The sequence below is a fragment of the Hydra vulgaris genome, chromosome 02 (assembly GCF_038396675.1).
Source record: "Hydra vulgaris chromosome 02, alternate assembly HydraT2T_AEP".
Taxonomy (NCBI): Eukaryota; Metazoa; Cnidaria; class Hydrozoa; order Anthoathecata; family Hydridae; genus Hydra; species Hydra vulgaris.
In genome coordinates, this window is record NC_088921.1 from 27,670,169 (window position 1) to 27,690,000 (window position 19,832).

The 19,832-nt window shown below is 26.2% G+C and overlaps 1 protein-coding gene across 1 annotated transcript in view; it reads left to right on the forward strand.

Moving 5' to 3' along the window:
* LOC101239863 (nephrocystin-4) overlaps positions 1 to 19,832 on the forward strand; it is a 61,721-nt gene that overhangs the window by 19,612 nt on the left and 22,277 nt on the right. The window contains exons 5-19 of the mRNA XM_065790463.1: positions 117 to 175; positions 467 to 616; positions 2,457 to 2,524; positions 2,940 to 3,074; positions 3,520 to 3,634; positions 3,710 to 3,861; positions 7,554 to 7,733; positions 8,038 to 8,246; positions 9,173 to 9,265; positions 9,409 to 9,597; positions 9,678 to 9,743; positions 10,553 to 10,667; positions 11,297 to 11,850; positions 14,926 to 14,992; positions 15,129 to 15,187. Coding sequence (XP_065646535.1) covers positions 117 to 175; positions 467 to 616; positions 2,457 to 2,524; positions 2,940 to 3,074; positions 3,520 to 3,634; positions 3,710 to 3,861; positions 7,554 to 7,733; positions 8,038 to 8,246; positions 9,173 to 9,265; positions 9,409 to 9,597; positions 9,678 to 9,743; positions 10,553 to 10,667; positions 11,297 to 11,850; positions 14,926 to 14,992; positions 15,129 to 15,187 — 2,211 coding nt within the window. The remainder of the gene's footprint in view (positions 1 to 116; positions 176 to 466; positions 617 to 2,456; positions 2,525 to 2,939; positions 3,075 to 3,519; positions 3,635 to 3,709; positions 3,862 to 7,553; positions 7,734 to 8,037; positions 8,247 to 9,172; positions 9,266 to 9,408; positions 9,598 to 9,677; positions 9,744 to 10,552; positions 10,668 to 11,296; positions 11,851 to 14,925; positions 14,993 to 15,128; positions 15,188 to 19,832) is intronic.

Consider the following 19,832-nt stretch of genomic DNA (forward strand, 5'->3'; position numbering starts at 1 on the left):
TTATAAAAATTTATTGTATATTAAAAATTATATTTGTTATAATATATATTAAAATTTATGTTTGTTATAATATATAACAATTTATAATTCAAAAGTAATATTTTATTGTTATTTAGACTAGACTTGTTTTGTGGTTCACCTTTTGCACTTTTATTAATACCAGAGCCTATAGAAGGTAAAAATTTATTTATATTTTGTTCATACAAAGTAATTATTTAGTTTAAAAATATATCTATGTTATATATATCTAATATATATATTCTATGTTTCATGGTAACCCCTTTGTATCAATTTTTTTACCGACCTGATGCCAACCTCTCACAATTTAAGATCGTCAGTTTATTGCTGACCGAATATTTTTCTAATATCCGAGGGCTGGTGATTTCGTGTCTCAACTTAATAGTGATTTCATGTCTCAACTCAAAAGAGCTACAGCGCTTAATGCATTAATTTATATTTTATTTAGAGTGTTCATTACTTAAAAAAAAGCCTGGTGAATTTAATTATACGCTTCAAACACATCAAAAATTATATGAAGTTAGTCATTTAATTCCCTTTAATGTTGTCCTAAGTGGAGATGACATTATACCTGGAGTATCAGAAGATATATCTGAAGGTAATCTTAATTAAGGTAAAATTTATGTAAATAAATCAAAATAAATAAGAAATGAAAACTATGATTTGTCTTTTAATTATATATACAGTCAGTCACAAAAGTTTTCGTACACCTTACAATTTAGAGAAAACGCTTAACAAAAACCATTTTAAATGCAAAAAAAATAGTTTTATATTAAAGTAACAAGAATATATTGTACAAGATAAAAAATAATTAACTAAAATATTTATTTGTAAAACTGAAAAAGTTTAATTTTTGAATTTATAATGTCACAAAAGTTTTCGTACACTAAAAAAACTAATACTTAATAATATGCAATTCCTTAGTAGTTGGTTAAAACTTGTTCAAATTTGTTCGTTCACAGATTTTTATTAAGGTAATAATAATTTTTTCTAACAAAAATTTAATTATAAACATGAGTTTAAATACGAAACATCACATGTCTAATGACATGCATGAATTAATAATAAAATTCCATAAAGAAAAAAAATCTCTTTATCAAATTGCCAAAATTGTTGGTAAAACACATTCCACTGTTTAAAGTATTGTTAAAAAATTTGAAATGACTGGTTCTATTTATACGTTACCAAGAAGTGGCCGACCAAAAATTTTGAATTCACGAGACAGAAAGAGTATAATTAAAAAAGTCAATTCAAATCCACGTATTAGTGCACCAAAATTAGCAGTAGATGTTGCACTTGATATTGGAAAGATAGTTCATCCAGAAAATATTAGACGAATACTTAGAAAATCCAGATTAAATGGCAGAGTACCTTGAAAGAAACCGTTTATAAGTGTAGAAAATAGACGGAAAAGATTGGAGTTCACCAAAAAGTATGAAAAGGAAGATGAACAATTTTGGAACAATGTTTTATTTACTGACGAGAGTAAATTTAACATTTTCGGACCTGATAGCCGTGGAAAAATAAGGAGAAAAAAAATACAGAACTAGAAGAAAAAAAATACAGAACTAGAAGAAAAAAAAGGAAGTGTGATGGTTTGGGGATCGATGGCTGCAGCTAAGGTGGGGAGTTTGGTATTTATTCAGCCTAAAATGGATCGCTGTGTATATTTGGACATTATAAAAAATAATTTGAAATCAGATGCTGCTAAATTAAAGTTAGGAAATAATTGGATATTTCAACAGGATCGAGATCCAAAACGCCAAAGGATGCTCAACAAAATACTAAAGATTTTTTAATTTTTCATATTCTTGTTTTTTTTACAAGTTTTGTTTAATGTACGAAAACTTTTGTGACCTATTATAAATTCAAAAATTAACCTTTTTCAGTTTTACAAATAAATATCTTTATTTAGTTAATTATTTTTTATTTCTTGTACGATATATTCTTGTTACTTTGGTATAAAATTATTTTTTTGCATTTAAAATGGTTTTTATTAAGTGTTTTCTCTAAATTGTAAGGTGCGCGAAAGCTTTTGTGACTGACTTGTATTTTATAAGAAATGTCACATATTCTTTATATCAATCTGCATAAAGCTTTTTTTGAAAATATAATAACTTGTTATACGTAAATAATATAGTTTTAGCAATGACCAAAACTAAGTAACAAGTCTCTTAAATCTATAAACAACAGATTTGAGAAATACTAACTGGCAGAGGCTATTGTAGGAAAGTAATTTGGGCAGCGGTATCCCCTGTTCTGGCGCCTGCCTCAAGGAATTTTGGCATTTAAAAAAAATCAATTTAAATTTGGTACTATTATTAGTATGGTTTAGTGCCAGTTTCCTTTATTTTGTTTTACTCTTTGTTTTATCTATTTTTATTGCATGTTATCACAAAGATGATAATAAATCTTTAATTACAGTGATAATATTTTAGAGGATGGAGTTGTAGATATCTTACAAAATCCACAGCCAATTAAAACATGGCCATGTCACCTTCTTAAGGTAAATAGAAAAGTTTTTTTGTGTGTAAATAAGAAATAGGTTTTTCGAATCAATTTAGATTAAAGTATTGCATTGAGTAACTAGTTGGATTGTTTTAAAATGAGTACATTACATATTGTATAAAATATTGCATGGAATACTATATTTGGTGTAAAAATTTTTTTTAAATAAAATCGCATTTTATTAAAAATTTAAAGTTTTAGATAAAAGGTTCAGTTTTTTTTTCGAAGTGTCACTATTCTATTAAAAATTCTTTTTCACTTTTCATGTTTTCAAATCATTTGTTTTAATTTTTTTGTTAGTTACTTGATAATTTAGACTATTTATAATTTCATCTATAGATAATAGTGGTAGTTAAAAATAGGTTTTTGAAATTACAAGATGCTACTCAAGAAATTAGCTATTGTTTTTTTAGATTTTAATCAATCTTACTCCATCAGTGCATTTATTTGACGAGCAAGTCTGTAAATTTCTAAATGCTGATCGGTTTGTTCGAGATGATATATCTCCTGATGAAAGGACTGTCTCCATTGCAGAAAAAAAACTAAAAGTAAATTTAGTTTGATTTATTTGTAGTATAAAAATCAGGGATGCGGAGTTCCAAAAGGACTCCGGCTTTATATCTCTATTTTTTCCGAGTCTGTAGTGTCCAAGAGCTCTAAACATGTTTGTTAACTTATTATCTGCTATAATAAAAAAAGTTCATGAGATTTAATGACTTGAAACTTATTGTTTTTTAGCCCAGAATCTTTGCCGCCATTATACCTAAGGACTCCGGGCTCAAAAAACAATTGTTCCTCTAACCTAAACGTCTTTTTTTTTTTTCCTATTAGTAGTCCATAAACTTATTTATATTTTTAGAGCTCCTGGATATCAAAAACTAGGATAAAGTGATCTTTTTGTGACTTTCAAATCCAGAGTCCTTTTTGGGACTCTGCATCCCTGATGAAAATAGTATTTTGTTCTATTATTTTGATAGAGTTTTCTTATTTTAGGTTGGAGTTCATAATGGTTGGAAATTTATTAAAGAACCTCATGTCTGTTTCCTAGAAAATGAATATACCCAAAACTCACCATCAAATAATAAAAGCGCAGAATCTAATAATTTAAGTAAAGCTTTTTAAATTAAAATTTTTATAGTTTAATTTTTTAATTTCTTATAGTAAATTTTTTATTTTATTTTAGAGGAATGCATAGGGCTTATTGTTCAAAGTAGATTGGAATTAGATGAGATGATTTTTCACCCATATATAGCAGTTATCTTTCAGTTAGTGTATGTAATAACCATCCCTATTACAATCAAAGATACATCATCTCGAAAAAAAGGCAATCAAAAGGTTATTATTTGCATGTTACAACTTTCTCCCTCCCTCTCTCTCTCTTTCTATATATATATATATATATATATATATATATATATATATATATATATATATATATATATATATATATATATATATATACATGTATATATATATGTATATATATATGTATATATATATATATATATATATATATACATATATATATACATATATATATATATATATACATATATATATACATATATATATATATATGTATATATATATATATATATATATGTATATATATATATATATATATATATATATATATATATATGATCATTTATTTCTGATAAGTCTTTATTGATAAAACACATTGTAAAATTAAAAAATTTGATAAGTGATTTTCTACTAATTTAAAGAGAGAAATATATATTTTTCAGTTAAAAGAAAAAACAATAGTGGTTGTAAAAAAAATCCACAATTTTTCAAAAAAAAAAAATTTCTCAAGGCATTTGCTCAATGGAGTTTTAAATGTCATAAAATTCTTTTTATTTGCCTTTCATATTTATTGACATTAATTTTACTAAATTTTTTGTAAAATAGTTTAATTAAATAAATAACTCAAAAGAGTGTTGAAATGTTATTATGTAATAATATTATCGAGTGTTTACTTAGTTTCCGGTTTTTACTTATTTTCTCGACATTTGACACAACCATGTTTTGTCTATAACAAAGTAAATAAAAAAGATTTTGTTTTCTTTTTTGAATTTTTATTTGCAAATAACATTTTTATATAAACTAGCCATAAGCATACATACTTTTAATAAACCTGTTTTAAGTGATAATCCCAATCTTTATATAGAAACTAAACAACTAAATTTTTAAAAGTCAAGCTAAATTAGTTAAAAGTAAAGTTTTTTAAGGTAATGCTTTATTGCCAGTTGTCCCTTTATTTCTAATACCTGAACAAATGTAACTTATATAATTAACATTTGCTAAATATTCATATGCTTGCTAGATTATTTTACTTAGATTAATTTTATTTTTAATTTTTTTACATTTTGTTTATATACATTGTATTAAAACAATTGACAAGTTTTTCCTCTGTAGCCTAATATTTTGATTAATTTAATATTTCAATAAAAATTTAGTTTCATAAAAATTAGGGCTTAATTTTTTTTATTTTATCTGAGTTTATTTTATTTGTAAATAATGAACATATTTTATGTATTTGTAATTTAAACTTTTGTCACAACGGTGTGCAGTTTTTAAAACATTTTAGCATAACCTAAGTAGCATGAATTGTTAACATACAAGTTATTAGAACACTAAGGCATGAATTGTGAACATACAAGTTATTAGAACACCAAAGCATGAATTGTGAACATACAAGTTATTAGAACACCAAGGAATTGAGTTCCTTTAACAATTTTAATTGATTTTTGTAGAAACTTTTTTGTCACAAAAAAGTGTATTTTTAATTTCAAAATTCTCTATTTTGTTTGCTATCATTACTTTTAAAATTTTTTTTGTACAGTTTTTCTTGAATGTTTAAATGCTATAATTCAGTTGAAATTATGCCTATATTTCTGCTGAATAAAAAGTTCACACTTGTAAAATGTACAAAATGGATGGATGAAAACTGTTTTGATAGTTTATATTATGGATGCAGATTTTCGTCAATTTTTTGGGATTCCGGACTCCAAAAACAATGGGCTCTAACCCAGGACTTATGATAATTTTTTTTAATTAATAGTTTGATTTTGTTATCTGGAATTGTTACGAATAAGAAAATCCTAGAGAAGCGATTGGGTACTATTAAATTTTCTTATACAAATAATATAAAAATAAAAAGTTATTTGGTCTCATAGTAGCTGAATAGTAAAAATTAATAAAAATAATAGATCTCTAATAAAAAAAAAAATTGAGAAAACCATACATTTCAAGTAACTCTCTTCTAGCAATTTTTTGAACTTGCAAGAATTTTATGTTAGAGAAAAAGCTTTTTTAAAAGTATTTTATTGAGCCCATATTCATTTTGTAGCAGGATTTGTGTGTAACAAAGCATTAAATGCTTCTCAATAGAGCAAAATGACATTTTATAATTTATGAATAGATTTGTTTGTAAACACTCATGCGTTTAAGAAATAACTTTTTCAGATGCATCAGTTTTTATAATTATTTTATTTAGTGACAACAACTTTTTGTCATAATGAAAAGCAAAAATTATGTTATTTTTTGCATTAATTTAATAAATTTTAGATCTTTTAAATACTTTATGTAAAAAGCATACAACATTCAAATAAAAAAATCATTCATGCACTAAAAATGCTTATTGCCAATTAGCTCAGATGCATAGTGACTATATGGTCTGTAGTCATGTGCTTTAAAGCAGAAAACAGTCGCTCAACGCTTACTTGAGATATGAGCAAAGACAATGGCAGGCATCCTGTAAATCTTCAAGGATGCACTCTATTTCAATTAATGGGTTAAGTATTCAAAAATTTGCAAGTTATTTGCTATGGTGCAAAACATTTTTAAATTTTCATTTTAATATGTTCAATGCATATTAATATGTTACTCATCACACTTGCCAAACACGTTTACATTGTTATATCTTAAAGACACTCATTAAAAGTAAGTCTTTTATTAAAAAATTGTTGCACAAACAATTTTTGTTTGTTTATTGAAGTTTTTTGTAAGCTTTTTTTGTGAACTAGTTAGGATGACAGGTTTTCTGTGAGCTGGTTATGATGACAAGTTTTCTGTGAATAGGCCATTATTTACCACTTGTCTAACTTGTTAGTTTACCATTATAATGCAAAATTAAAAACAAATTTAATTTTAATTTGCTTATTTCAAGTCAAGACTTTTGTTGTGCTAATGGAGTTTATTTTGCTTATAATAAATTTATTAGTTGAAAAACAGTTTCATGTAATTTTCACAAAAGTTTCACATATTTGACAGTTTCATATATTAAAAGTATTGAAACTAACAAAATGAAGGTATTTTTAAATAGATTTTTCTAGAATAGATGTAGTACTTAATTCTAAAACGAACACTTGACAAAAACTTGACACTCAGAAACCTACACTATGTTTGCTACTATAATAAAAAAATCCTAAAAATTGAAAAATGAAAAAATGCAAAGTCTAACCTCACTTATATGATGATAAAAAATCCTTTCAAAATTTATTTCACAAGCTTTGAAGGGTGACATATCACGTGTCATTCTGTCTTAGAAACAAGACATTAGAAAAAGTTTTTTAGGCAAGTTAATCTTTTAGAATGATTTCAATAATATCTGCATATTAGCAAGCCAATTCCAAACCAATGCCAAACCTCACCAAATAAAAAAAAAAAGGGAAATAAGTAGACAAAATGTAAACTTTCTTGCTGTGCTCTTTGACAAGGCTGTTTGTTCTTCTTGGAGCTGCTTATGAATTTAAAAAATTTTTTTTTTCAAATCTTCGTGGACTCCTGAGACTCCAGACTCGGTGCAAAGGTTGGGTCTCCAGGACACCAGTTTGGCACCGATTTGATAGTTTTATCTTTTTTATTTTTTAAATGTATTTTTATTTATTATAATATATAATTAAATATGCTTGGTGCAAGTTTATGGTACTATAATATATTGTAAACACACACATATAATTTAATTTTATCTTATTTATTTTTAATATTGCAGATTATATTAATGGTTAATTTTTATATTACAGACAACTGGTCAACTTTTGACTAAAAAAGTGGATGTGGCAATGAGAACAGCAATTTGGGTACCATTTGAAAATGGGAAAATTTCTAACAAAAATTATTTGATTGATCTGAAAGGAGGTTTATCTCCAAACCCATTTAACACAAAAGTTTTTAATGAACTTCATTTTTCTTCTGATAAGCAGGTAAGAGCATATTAAAGGTACATTTTTTCAAACAAAGGAAACATTTATTTTTTGTCTAGTTGTACATGAATGTGTGCTGTTGATTTTTAATTAGTAAATGATAGTTGTGATGGTATTTTAATGCTGTTTTGATGTGAATTTAATGTTTTTTTTAATGATGGATATAAACACTTTAATAATACCTAGCAGTAATCAGAGCATAGTATCATAAATTTAGTATAGTATTTTATAGAAAGTATAGTATTGTAAATTTTCCATTGCTGCTTTTTTATATAAAGCATACAACTTTTTTTTTCCTTGTTAGAAATCTCTAGGAAGTATCCAATTCAGTCTAATTCAGCTTCATGCCAAAAAATCTAATAATATTCCTTCACGAAGAAGTACTCTTACTTCTGAGAAAAACAGCTCATTGCCAGCATCACAGGACCTTTCAGTTGCAGATAGTGTTACACACAATGACCCTGTGCATGAAGACCAAGCACAGGGTCATTTATCAAGTTTAATACAAAATGAGTAAGAAATTTTTACATATTTTTTTTATTATTAGTTTTATGCCTTTTACTTTAGTGAAGTTTTCTAACTTTTTTATTTTATTAATTTTACTTACCTGATCTTTGCTTTTAACCAAATAAGATTTTCTCTAATTGACTAGTTGAGGTATGCATGATTGACTAGTTGAGGTATGCATAATTGACACGCATCGACTGGTTTTACTAGTCCACCATATATACCTTGCCCATCTAAAAAGTGTCAAACCTTTTAAGATTATAAGATATAAATTCATGCCACTGAAGTTAATTAAACTCAATCTAAAGTATCAGTATAAGTATCAAGCTTCCTTAATGTTGACTTTGTAAAACAGACATTGTAAAAGGTTGACTACTTAGAAGGCTTTTTACTGCCTAAATAATCTGTTTTCGTGTGTGCATGCTTGTTTATTTAAAAAAAAAATTATTTAGGAGAGCAAAAAAGCAAATGTTGATTGCTCAAACTTTCTCCAAACCTTTAAAACTTTATACTGTAAAGTGAAAAGAATTTATATTTATAAATTTATATTATATTTAGTTTTGAAAAAAATCCAAAATAATGTGTTAAATGTTCAAAAAAAATATTTAAAAACAAATATTTTCCGCTATAACAAAACATTTACAAATTGTGATGGGTTGTTTGTTGAATTGTTAATAACAATCATATTCTATTTCTTTGTTCATAATTATTGTTGAAATTTTTCTTTTACTACACATTTACATTTCTACTATAAAATTTAAAAAATATTTACTAAATAAATTTATACATTGCGACAAAAAAAAGTGTTTTGTTTTTAGTATGTTATTAGAACAATGACCTGTAATGCAAGTTTAATATTTTCTTTCCTTATTTATTTATTTTTTTTTTTTTACTTTTTGATTCTTTTTTTATTACTACTTCATTGTTTTAAGTTTTCCAACAACAAATGCTCACCAAGTGCAACAGTCAAATATGTTACCTCAATCTCAGATCTACAATTCACTTATATCTTCAAATACTTCCAGGTAGGTTTGAAAAATAACTGAAACATTTGTTTATGACTTGCATTGTCTTTACCTGCACACAATAACAACATAGCATCAAAAACTCATTATTGCATGATGTGATCTTAATGTTTTAATCTGTTATTATTTGCTATTTTTGATAGGCATTCTACATTAAGTAGAGTTCATTATTCAATATTACACTCAGTTGACTATCCTAAAATAACTGATACTCAAGGCAATCCCCCATTTTTAATTGATACTCAAGAAATTATAAAATACAATATTTCTCTGGAAACTAGAGATGGTTTGCATGCTAACGACATTATTTTCCAGTTCTTAGCTCTCTCAAGGTTTTACTTATTATTGAATTTATTATCATATCTTAGTGCTTTTATTTTTACTAATATCATATATTCATATTTTTATTTAGGTGCTATCATCGAAGTGTTTTTTTTACATTCCAGTTTTATAGGTTTCCGCAAACTACTACTGAAAGGTAGTGTTACTATGGTTTTATACATTTCAAAACAATTGAAAGTTCATTTTGTTAATATATTATTTTATAATAATTTTTTTTCTTAAGATTGTTCTAGGTTGTTAAATACCAGTGTAATCTTTTTTGTTTGTTTAAGATATGTTAAATATAATTATGTCTTTTAAATATTAATTTTTTAATGAAGAAAGCTGATTGATGTTAATTTGTGTGTTGGTGTGTTTTTCAAAAAGTATCAATGAATTTTTTAAAGTTTAGATGCTTTCAAATTCTTCTTCGAAAAAAATTTTTAAGGAAAGTTTCAATTTGAATTTATAAATATTATTTTTGTATTATACTAGTTATATAACAATATAATAATACTATATAGTATATAATAATAATTATAAATAATTATACTTATTAATCTCAAACTTATTTTGAAAATTTTAACAAAACGAAAATCAATTTATTATTTGTGTATGATTTAAATTTATTATTTGTGTATTATTTCTGTTGTAATGTAGAGTTATGAGTTTATAGACCACAAGTTTGAAGACCAGATTTTAACTTTAAAATATTTAAGTTTTGTTATTAAGTTTTGCAGAAGTTTTAAAATGATAGTCTTTAAATCAATTGCATTACTTTATTAAAAAAAACTTTTTTTTATTAAATAATATTGGATGTTTTCAAATAAATATTTATGAAGAATATTAGCATGTAAGTATAATAGTATACTTATATGTAAGAATACAGACATATATTAATATATTTCTTTGTTTTTTGTTAGTTTTTTTTATCTTTCTTGAAAAATGCAGTTTTACTTTTTTAAGGTTACACCTCAAAAAATATGGAGGTGAAGAAAGCATTCATGATTTAGCACCATGTATATTATTAAGAAGTGCAAGAGATGGAAATAAATCTGATAATTCTCCACCTGGCCTAATGGTATAAAATAATTACTATTAAAACTTGATGGAGCTTGTTGTGTTTTCTGGCTGTGTATATGTACATATATATTTATATATATATATATCTATATCTATATCTATATCTATATATATATATATATATATATATATATATATATATATATATATATATTATATATATATATATATATATATATATATATTATATATATATGTATATATATATTAGCATTATTTTTTTTTTTATGCGTTGTTTGTCTAATATTTATTCTAATAGAAGTTAGTTTTAGCTAATCAATTGAATCTAATTAGATTAAACCAAAATATAAAATAATTGAATTTCAATCATGATTTAAATTGATTTATATCAACTGATTAATTTAAAACAACTCTAAATTTCTAATTTTTTTCGTTATTCACCTTCTCAAGGCCTAGAAGGCCACTACAGATAAGGAGGCTACTTAATAGTGGTAATAACCCTCTCTCAACTCTCTAACTCCGAAACACGAACCTTGATGAACAAGGCTGCTGCGCGGAGAAACAAGTTGAGCGCGGTACTACCAGGGACGTGGTGGAGATCGAACTCTGAACCTCTTGCTTATGAAGCAAGCGCTTTACCACTACCGCATTTAATTAATTTTTTAGATAAAATATTTGGTTGATCCAGCTTTTATGCAGCTCAATGAACAAGTATCGTTCTTAAAGTATCTTCATGATCAATGTCTTTATATTGACATGTGGGATGGTGATTCTCTTTTACTCGTTGGGTCAACATCATTTCCATTAAAGTATCTTTTAAGACAGGGAAAATCTGCTGTTCAGTGTTCACAAGAACTTGATATGTTATTCTACGAGTATACAGAGGATAACACAATTATTGCTGGGAACTTGATGCAAAGCAGTAATCAAAGCAATGCAAAAGTATTCCTAACAGCAAAGCTCTTTTTTCGCATTGCTAACATTGGTTGCTTGCCTAGTTCCAACACGGAGAGACTTAACAACATAAACTTTGCGCAAAATAATCACATAATAGAACCTGATAAGACAAGTAAATTTGCCAAAATTAAGAAAAACCAAGTTGCAGCAAAGTTATTGTCTGATTGTGACTCAGAACTAGCTACTGTTTTGGTAGCACGAAAAGATGTTATTGGAAAGTCTTCTGAAATGAAAAAAAATGACATAAATGTTATTAGAAAAAGGTATTTAGTTATTTATGTTATCATCAGTAGTATTCATCTATATACATTTTTTATAATTTTTTTGGTTAAAATTGAACTTGAATAACAAAAATTTTGATAAAACTGTTCATTATCGAAATTTAATTTGAAAGTGAGATATCAGTGATGAATAGAAGGTTATTCTTTCATATCTTTTTCTAAAATTATTGGTTATATATATATATATATATATATATATATATATATATATATATATATATATATATATATATATATATATATATATATATATATATATATATATATACATATATATATATGTATATATATATATATACATGCACACACACACTCCTATAGTATCGCTTACAGGGACAGATTTTACAATCTGTCTCCGTAGTTGATACTATACCTGTGCTAAAATGTCCCTGGACATCAGCATTATTGGGGACATTTTAGTGTACACATTAATTTTTTGTCCCCATAAGCATTATTTTTTTTGTAAAAAAAATATCCCTGCAAGCAACTTTTACTGAGAACAAAAAGTACATACATCGACTATCAAATAACCTGACTCGCAGTGGTGTACTGCTACATCAACTGAGGGTTTGGTTTGGGTTAGCATCAAGGTTAGGCTAAAGGTTAGGGTTACAGTTATGGCAAGGTTTAAATATGTTTTAATCATTTTTGTAAATAGATGATCATAAAAATGAAATATATTATATATAATAAATAAATAAAAAAAACAAAAATGAATATGAAAAACATATTTCTATAATAAAAAAATGAATTTAAATACGTATAAATAAAAATAAAAATATGATAAAATTAAAAATATTTATGATAAAAATAGTATAAAAAAAGGAAAACAAAACAAAACAGGAACAAAAAAAAAAACATGTCCCTGTAAGTAAGTGCCGACTAGGAATGTGTATATATATATATATATATATATATATATATATATATATATATATATATATATATATAGTTTTATAGTTTGTTGCATTTGGGAGTACGGAAGGAAAAAAATGATTCTTATGCCAACAAATATGTCACTTTTTATTACTTTTAATTACTTTTGATTTTCGTCTAACATTTGCGTGTTGTCAGAAAGTAAAAACCATTAATTTAATTACAAATTAATCGTTTTTTAAACAAACTGCAAAAACGCAAATTTAATTGACCAGAATGTTTTTATTTTTAATTTTTTTATTGTAAATCATGCGCGGAGTGTTGCTGCATCGACTATCTTATAGCCTGATTCGCAACAAAGTGCTGCTACATCGACTGACAAATAGCCTGACTCGCAACGGAGTGCTGCTATATCGACTGACAAATAGCCTGACTCGCAACATAGCCGAGTGCTGCTACATCTACTATTTTTTAGCCTAACTCGCAAGGAAGTGCTGCTACATCGATTAAGGGTTTGGTTGGGGCAGGTAGTCTATCAATTAATTAAAGAAAAAATTCCGGTCTTGAATTTTAATTTTTACTTTTTGTCAACAAAATACGGAAAAAACTTTCTGACAACATATAAGAGTTATATATATATATATATATATATATATATATATATATATATATATATATATATATATATATATATATATATATATATATATATATATATATAGCCCTTAGATTTAGAAAAAATGAAGTTAGCAATTTTTTGTTAACCTCTAACCGTTAAAGGTTGTCAAAAAAATTTGACACAAAGGGGTTACCATAAAACATGGAAACAAGCTCACCGATTTTTTACTAACCTTAAATATTTTTAGGTTGGCATTGCTGAATGCCAACCCTATTTCTAAGGGCTGTATATATATATATATTTATATACATACAGTTAATTACTGGTAAGTCAGACTCAGGTTAACTTGAACTTTTGTCATCTCAAACTGCTTTCAATAGTCCCTTGAAAGCAAAAACAGTTATATTATATTTAAAAAGAAAAGTATATATATATGTATACATAAATATATACATTTATTAAAAAAATCAAATGGTAATATATTTTGATTCCTCTGCATTGTAATAAATAAAAGACTAAAAAACAGCAGTTTTATAATTTATTTTTATAATAAAAAAAAGACTTTCAGGGATTGCAAAGAATTAAGCTGGTTGTCACTTATTCTTGATCAAATTTTTACAAGAGCATTTAACTAAACAGCTCAAGATTTTCAGGGAATTTCTCTTGTACAAACTTCCTAAATAGCCAGATGAATTTCATGAGTGTATCAAGCTGCACTCATGAGTGTAGCAAATTTAATGTTCAGCAGGAACAATTTTTCCAAAATTATTCATTATCGATTCTCCATCAGTTACCAAACAAAAACATGATCAGCCAAATTTAATCTAAATTCTGTCACTCTCTGCAACCATTTCTGCTGCATTTTATGCACCAAGAGAACCAGAAATAAGTAGAAGATTCCATTGTTTGTGGTGAGTGTTAATGTTTATGAATCTTCTGTTTTTCATCCAGTGTAATTAAAAAACTTTTTTCATTCAACAATGATAACTTTAGTTAATCTTTTAGCTCACATTTGACACTTGCAGAATAATTTCTTACCAACCGAATGGCTTGTTTGTATTTTTTTTTTAAATCATTACCTTTTTCTGTTATTGCTGACCTGACAAATGTCACCGAAAAAATATGCTTTTTGTTAAAGCATTAAAACTAAATTTTTTCAGAGCTGCAAGTTTTTAGAGTACTTCTCCAATTAACTTCTGAAAAAAAATATATTTGCGTCTATTTCAAAATATTTCTTTTTTTTTTTTTTTTTTTTTTTAAAAAACTACAGTTTTGTTCCATTTTTTTCTATAATTAATTCCTTTAATTAAAAAATTAAATGGGGGCTGAAACTGTTTGAACATAAAAATTTAATTATAATTAATTAACCAGAAAATTGTTAATATATATATATATATATATATATATATATATATATATATACATGTATATATATATATATATATATATATATATATATATATATATATATATATATATATATATATATATATATATATATATGTGTGTGTGTGTGTACATGTATGTATATACATATATGTATATACATTGCTATTTTTCAGGAAGATGGATAGAATGAAGGCTGTAAGAGAAATTAAAGGTGGTGAGGACACACCATCTATGTTTGTGGTACAAAATTTTAAGCCTTTTTTGATTTTCAGCAGTTTTTTTAAATTTTCTTATGAGTAATTTATAATTCACGGGTTTATAAATTCATTCATAATTTATAGTTCATAGTTTATAATTTATAGCTTATAATTCATAGCTTCAAAAAGAAGAAAAAGTTCAGCGCACAAGAGATTTAAGAACTATACAATATTACAGGTTTTTTTTTTGTGTGTGTGTTTAACGTTTTTTTTTTTTTTTATCGGTCTTTGTTTTATACAAGTTGAACAGTGTTAGTAACTTCCATATTAAACTGTAGTGTGTTGCAGTCTTGTTGGAGATGCCAACAAGGCTGCAAGTAAAACACTGTTTAATATGGAGGTTATCAGAAATTAAAGAATATAGTTATAGACTAAGAAAATTATTAACTTAAGACTTAAAAAGGCGTAAATTATAAGTATCAGGAAAAATTAAAAAGGTGTAAATTATAAGTATTAGGAAAAATTAAAAAGGTGTAAATTATAGATATCAGGAAAAATTAGGAGAGAATTTAAAAGTACTGACATAAGCAAAAATAATCTAAGCGATAAAATTTTTTTTGAACAAGAAGAAACAGTTACAGTAAAAGGATTAACCTTTATTGAATGACATATCACACAAGACATAACTCCCTGTCTTTGTCATGCAATGGAAGCTTAAGCTTGGTTGTTTGAACAGGTACAACAATATTTACAATGCATTTTTGCACCTTGTTTAAAAAAGACTGGAAATGAAAAGAACCAATAGAAAACCAGAATTGGAAGTTTTAAAAGAACCTGTGGTATGTACAATGTGAACACAGTTGAGAGAAACAACCATAGCAGATGTTTTGCAATTAATTGAATGTTTTTATGAGAGGTGAATAAAAGATAATTAGAGAAGATTATTTTTAAAATAAAAGATTCAGTATTAATGTTACCATTTATAAATGCAAAAATAACAACATATCACAATATCAAAGAGGAGAAAAAAGTGGAACTGACAGTTGTCATGTTTTATGATTATTAGAATGTTTTTATCAAAAGTAGTTTGAACCTTCATTAGGGAAGACAATAACAATGCTAATTGTTTTACTAAATCCAATAAAATACATGTGGCAATGATCATTTTTCAATAAGAATCCTAGATAAAATCTAGGTTTTAGGTTGTTGATTATTTAATTAACAAATATTTAGTTTAAGTCTAGAATCTCACAAATGTGAGCTGGCATAGCATTTATTCGCAGATTTGAGCTGCATGTGAATATTGTTTTAATAATAAATTTTTTACTGCTAATAAGTCAACAAATTTTTGTAAAGATTTTATCATTACAGTATATAAAATATCTTTAATGGTCAACAATTTTCTTTCTATCTATTATTCTTAGGTTCCATTTTTAGTACAAAGTTTTTTCTAATTTTTATGAATGATTTTTTAGTTTACCTTGAAAGTTGTTGAGTTGCTAAAAACATAATCAAAAGTTTCATTATGTGAAGATGACACAACTGTATCTTATTTTATAAATGCTGATAATACAAACATAACTTTTATTTACTTATTGACAATGTAGCCATGACGATGTAGCCATGTGTTGCAGTTGCTTCTACTTGCTCAAAATATTTTTTATTTGTTTTTTAGTTTTTTGTTTTTTAGCTATTTGTTTTCAGTTTTTATACATTTTTTGAATCTATGAATAATCCCCAGATTCAATCTGGGGATTATTCATAGATTCAAAATTTTTCAATAGACTGTCAATAGACTATATTGAACCATGAAATATGACTTAAAAATATGCTTATTTATACATACATGCAATATAAAAACTTCAAGTCATTGTGAATTCTGGCGCTGCTTACCACTAGGGCTTCCAGTTAGAACTTTTTTTTTAAATTTCAAACCTGAACATGTTCGAACTTTTACGGAAAAAAGTTCGAACTGTTTTGAACTCTATTTTAGATATGTTAAATCAGACAAAAGTAATACAAAGTACGCGTAAAAGTATTTATTTGTTTATCATCATTAATTAGGACAAAAGTAAATAACATCGATGAGAATTCTTCATAGTTTGCTTAAAAAAGTTAGTGCATTTAAAGTTTCGTCATTTAAAAAACATCTTACTTTAGTAGCAAAAAGTCAAAGACTAGGAAAAGCTCTCTCAGCTTCTACAGATGTAGGAGGAATTGTTTGAAGAGCTTTGAAAAGTAAATCTAAATACTTGGGCCTGGCTTTGCTAGCTTTAAAAACAGCCATTTTCTTTTGATTGAGGTTTGTTCAAATTTTCTGATGGTCAAGTTTTATTTCAGTGTCTGATTGTTAAATAAAAAGTTTGAGTTGTTGAGCTAAATTCAATTCATTTTTCATTCTTTTTATGTAATTAGTTATACTATCAGTTATACTATTTACTTCCTTGTTATCATCAGAGCTATTGTCAGTTATATTTGGTCGAAGTTCATCATCATTGCTCACCAGTGATCTACGAAATTTTTTAATCAATTTTCTTATTTTTGCCACAGTTTCTTGATATTCAAGTTTTAATAATGGAATAGAATCTTCACATAATCTTCATAATCAACAGTTTCCATATCACCATCAACACGATTATTATCAGAACCATGTGCATCAACTATGTTTTTTGTAAAGAGCACATCAATTGCACATAGATAAATAGCACAGTTGTAACACATTTGATGTTCAGGTTTAGTGTCATGACCAATTATTTTCATTAAGCTAGCTCCATCAGTAACAAGCTACAATGTCTTTGTCCAAATTTAAATCAAATGAATTAAGCTTATCACTGATCAATTTAAAGCTTTTGTTGCTGACATTGTACCTTGGATTCTTATCATTCCGATTGAAATCCTTCATTATGATGTAGATTTAAGTTTACATATCTTCTGTTTTTTATTAAAGTATACTCATCAAATGTAAGACTAAATTTACATTTATTTTCAAGTTTCATTTTCAAAGAACTTATAACTTGTTTCTTGACTAACGTGAAGTATTTAATGACATGATCGCGAATGGTGTGAGGACTTTGAAGGATTTGGTATCCCTAGACACAAAATGCTGATCAAAAACTTTCACTTTTAGCAATGGTATAAAAGCTGATACCATCAATAGCTGGTAGTCGGCTCAAAATTTCAGGTAGAGTTTTATGGTCATCTTTAAAAAAACTTTCAATTCATGGTATTTTGGCAACAGGAATATTTGCTGCAGCCTCCGCCGCAGATTTATTGCATTTAAGAATTTCAATTTTGTGTTTTGTTTTTGAATGCCTTGTAATAGCTGTTGTTAAACTCTGTAATTCTTTGGAAAATTCGAAATATCCCCTACCTCAGATTTTCTAGCTGTGCTTACATCTTTTAACTTATCCATATTTTTTATTTCGTACAACTAAAACTTTTATTAGCTTGTCAATGCTATATTAACTTGTCTTTTTTTATTTTTAATTCAGAAGTTTTAACGATCTATTTTATGGGTATCACTATAGGGTTTCTTTAACAATTAAAAGTATGTAATGCATGTAACTATTTTAGTTTTAAAACTTAAAAGTAAGTTATGAATCATTTGTTACATATTCCTTTGTGACTTAAACTTTAAAAGTGTTGCTTTTGAAAAAAAGTATTGCACAACAAAATTTAGAATAACGAAAACAGTCTAAAAAAGTCATAGTTTAAAAAAGGTTTTGGTTCAGCTGTTAAAAAATGATAATGAAGAAATTATTTTTGATATATATACATGTTCAAACTTAGAGAAAAAATGTTCGAACTTGAACCTCTTAAAAAATGATAAAAGTTCAAATGTTCAAATCTGAACATGTTCAAACTGGAAGCCCTACTTACCACCAATTAGTTTCTAGATATTTTAAGAGAGCACATTTTATATCTGCAAAAATATCAAGTTTCTATTTTGAGTTTTGAAAGATATCTTGGCTAAAAAACCTGCTTTACACAAATTTTTTTTGTTTGTTTGTTAATTCACCTCCCCAAGGCCCAGAAGGCCACTACAAATGAGAAGGCTACTTAATTGTGGTTATAACCCTCTCTCAACTCTATAACTCCAAAACACGAAACTTGATGAACAAGGCCTCTGCACGAAGAATTAAGTTAAGAGGTACTACCAGGGACGTGGTGGGGATCGTACTCAGAACCTCTCGCTTATAAAGCAAGCACTCTACCACGACACCACTACCGCATTTACACAAATATGATGTTAAAAGTGGTGTAAGGTTTCTAAATACAATTGATGAACACAATATATATGAGTTCTTCATTTTTAATCAGAAATTATTTAATGGTGTTATTTTGAGGAGATCCTTGTCAGGAGCATCATTCTTCATTCTTTGTTCTTCAAAAAAAGAAGAATCAAGAATGATACCACTTTAACTCATTAAAAGAAATTTAATAAAGCAATAAATACTTACTGCTTAAAAAGAAAATGGTTCATAAATATACTTTTTAAATTTTTCTGGTGAATTTCTCTTTTAATAACTTTGGAAAGAATATTATTTCCAGTTACATTACTTTAATTTTCAAACATCAAATTTCCATTTATCATTTTAGTTATATACACTTTGAGCTTTTTAAAATATGCCTGTATATCAGTGTGTGATGGTTTTAGCATTTTTACCTTAAGATTGCAAATTTAACTGGTTAAAATGACCAAAAATAATGTCATAATGTCAAAAAAAAAAAGATAAAAGGTTGTTATTTCAAAATTGTCACATTCAAAATATTGTACCTGTTCGCTTTTGCTTATTACCAGTTCATTTTTCATTTGGCTTTAAAGTTCTTTTATTTCATTTCTATGCTTAAAAAATAAAATTCAAAAAATTTTCCGGTAGATA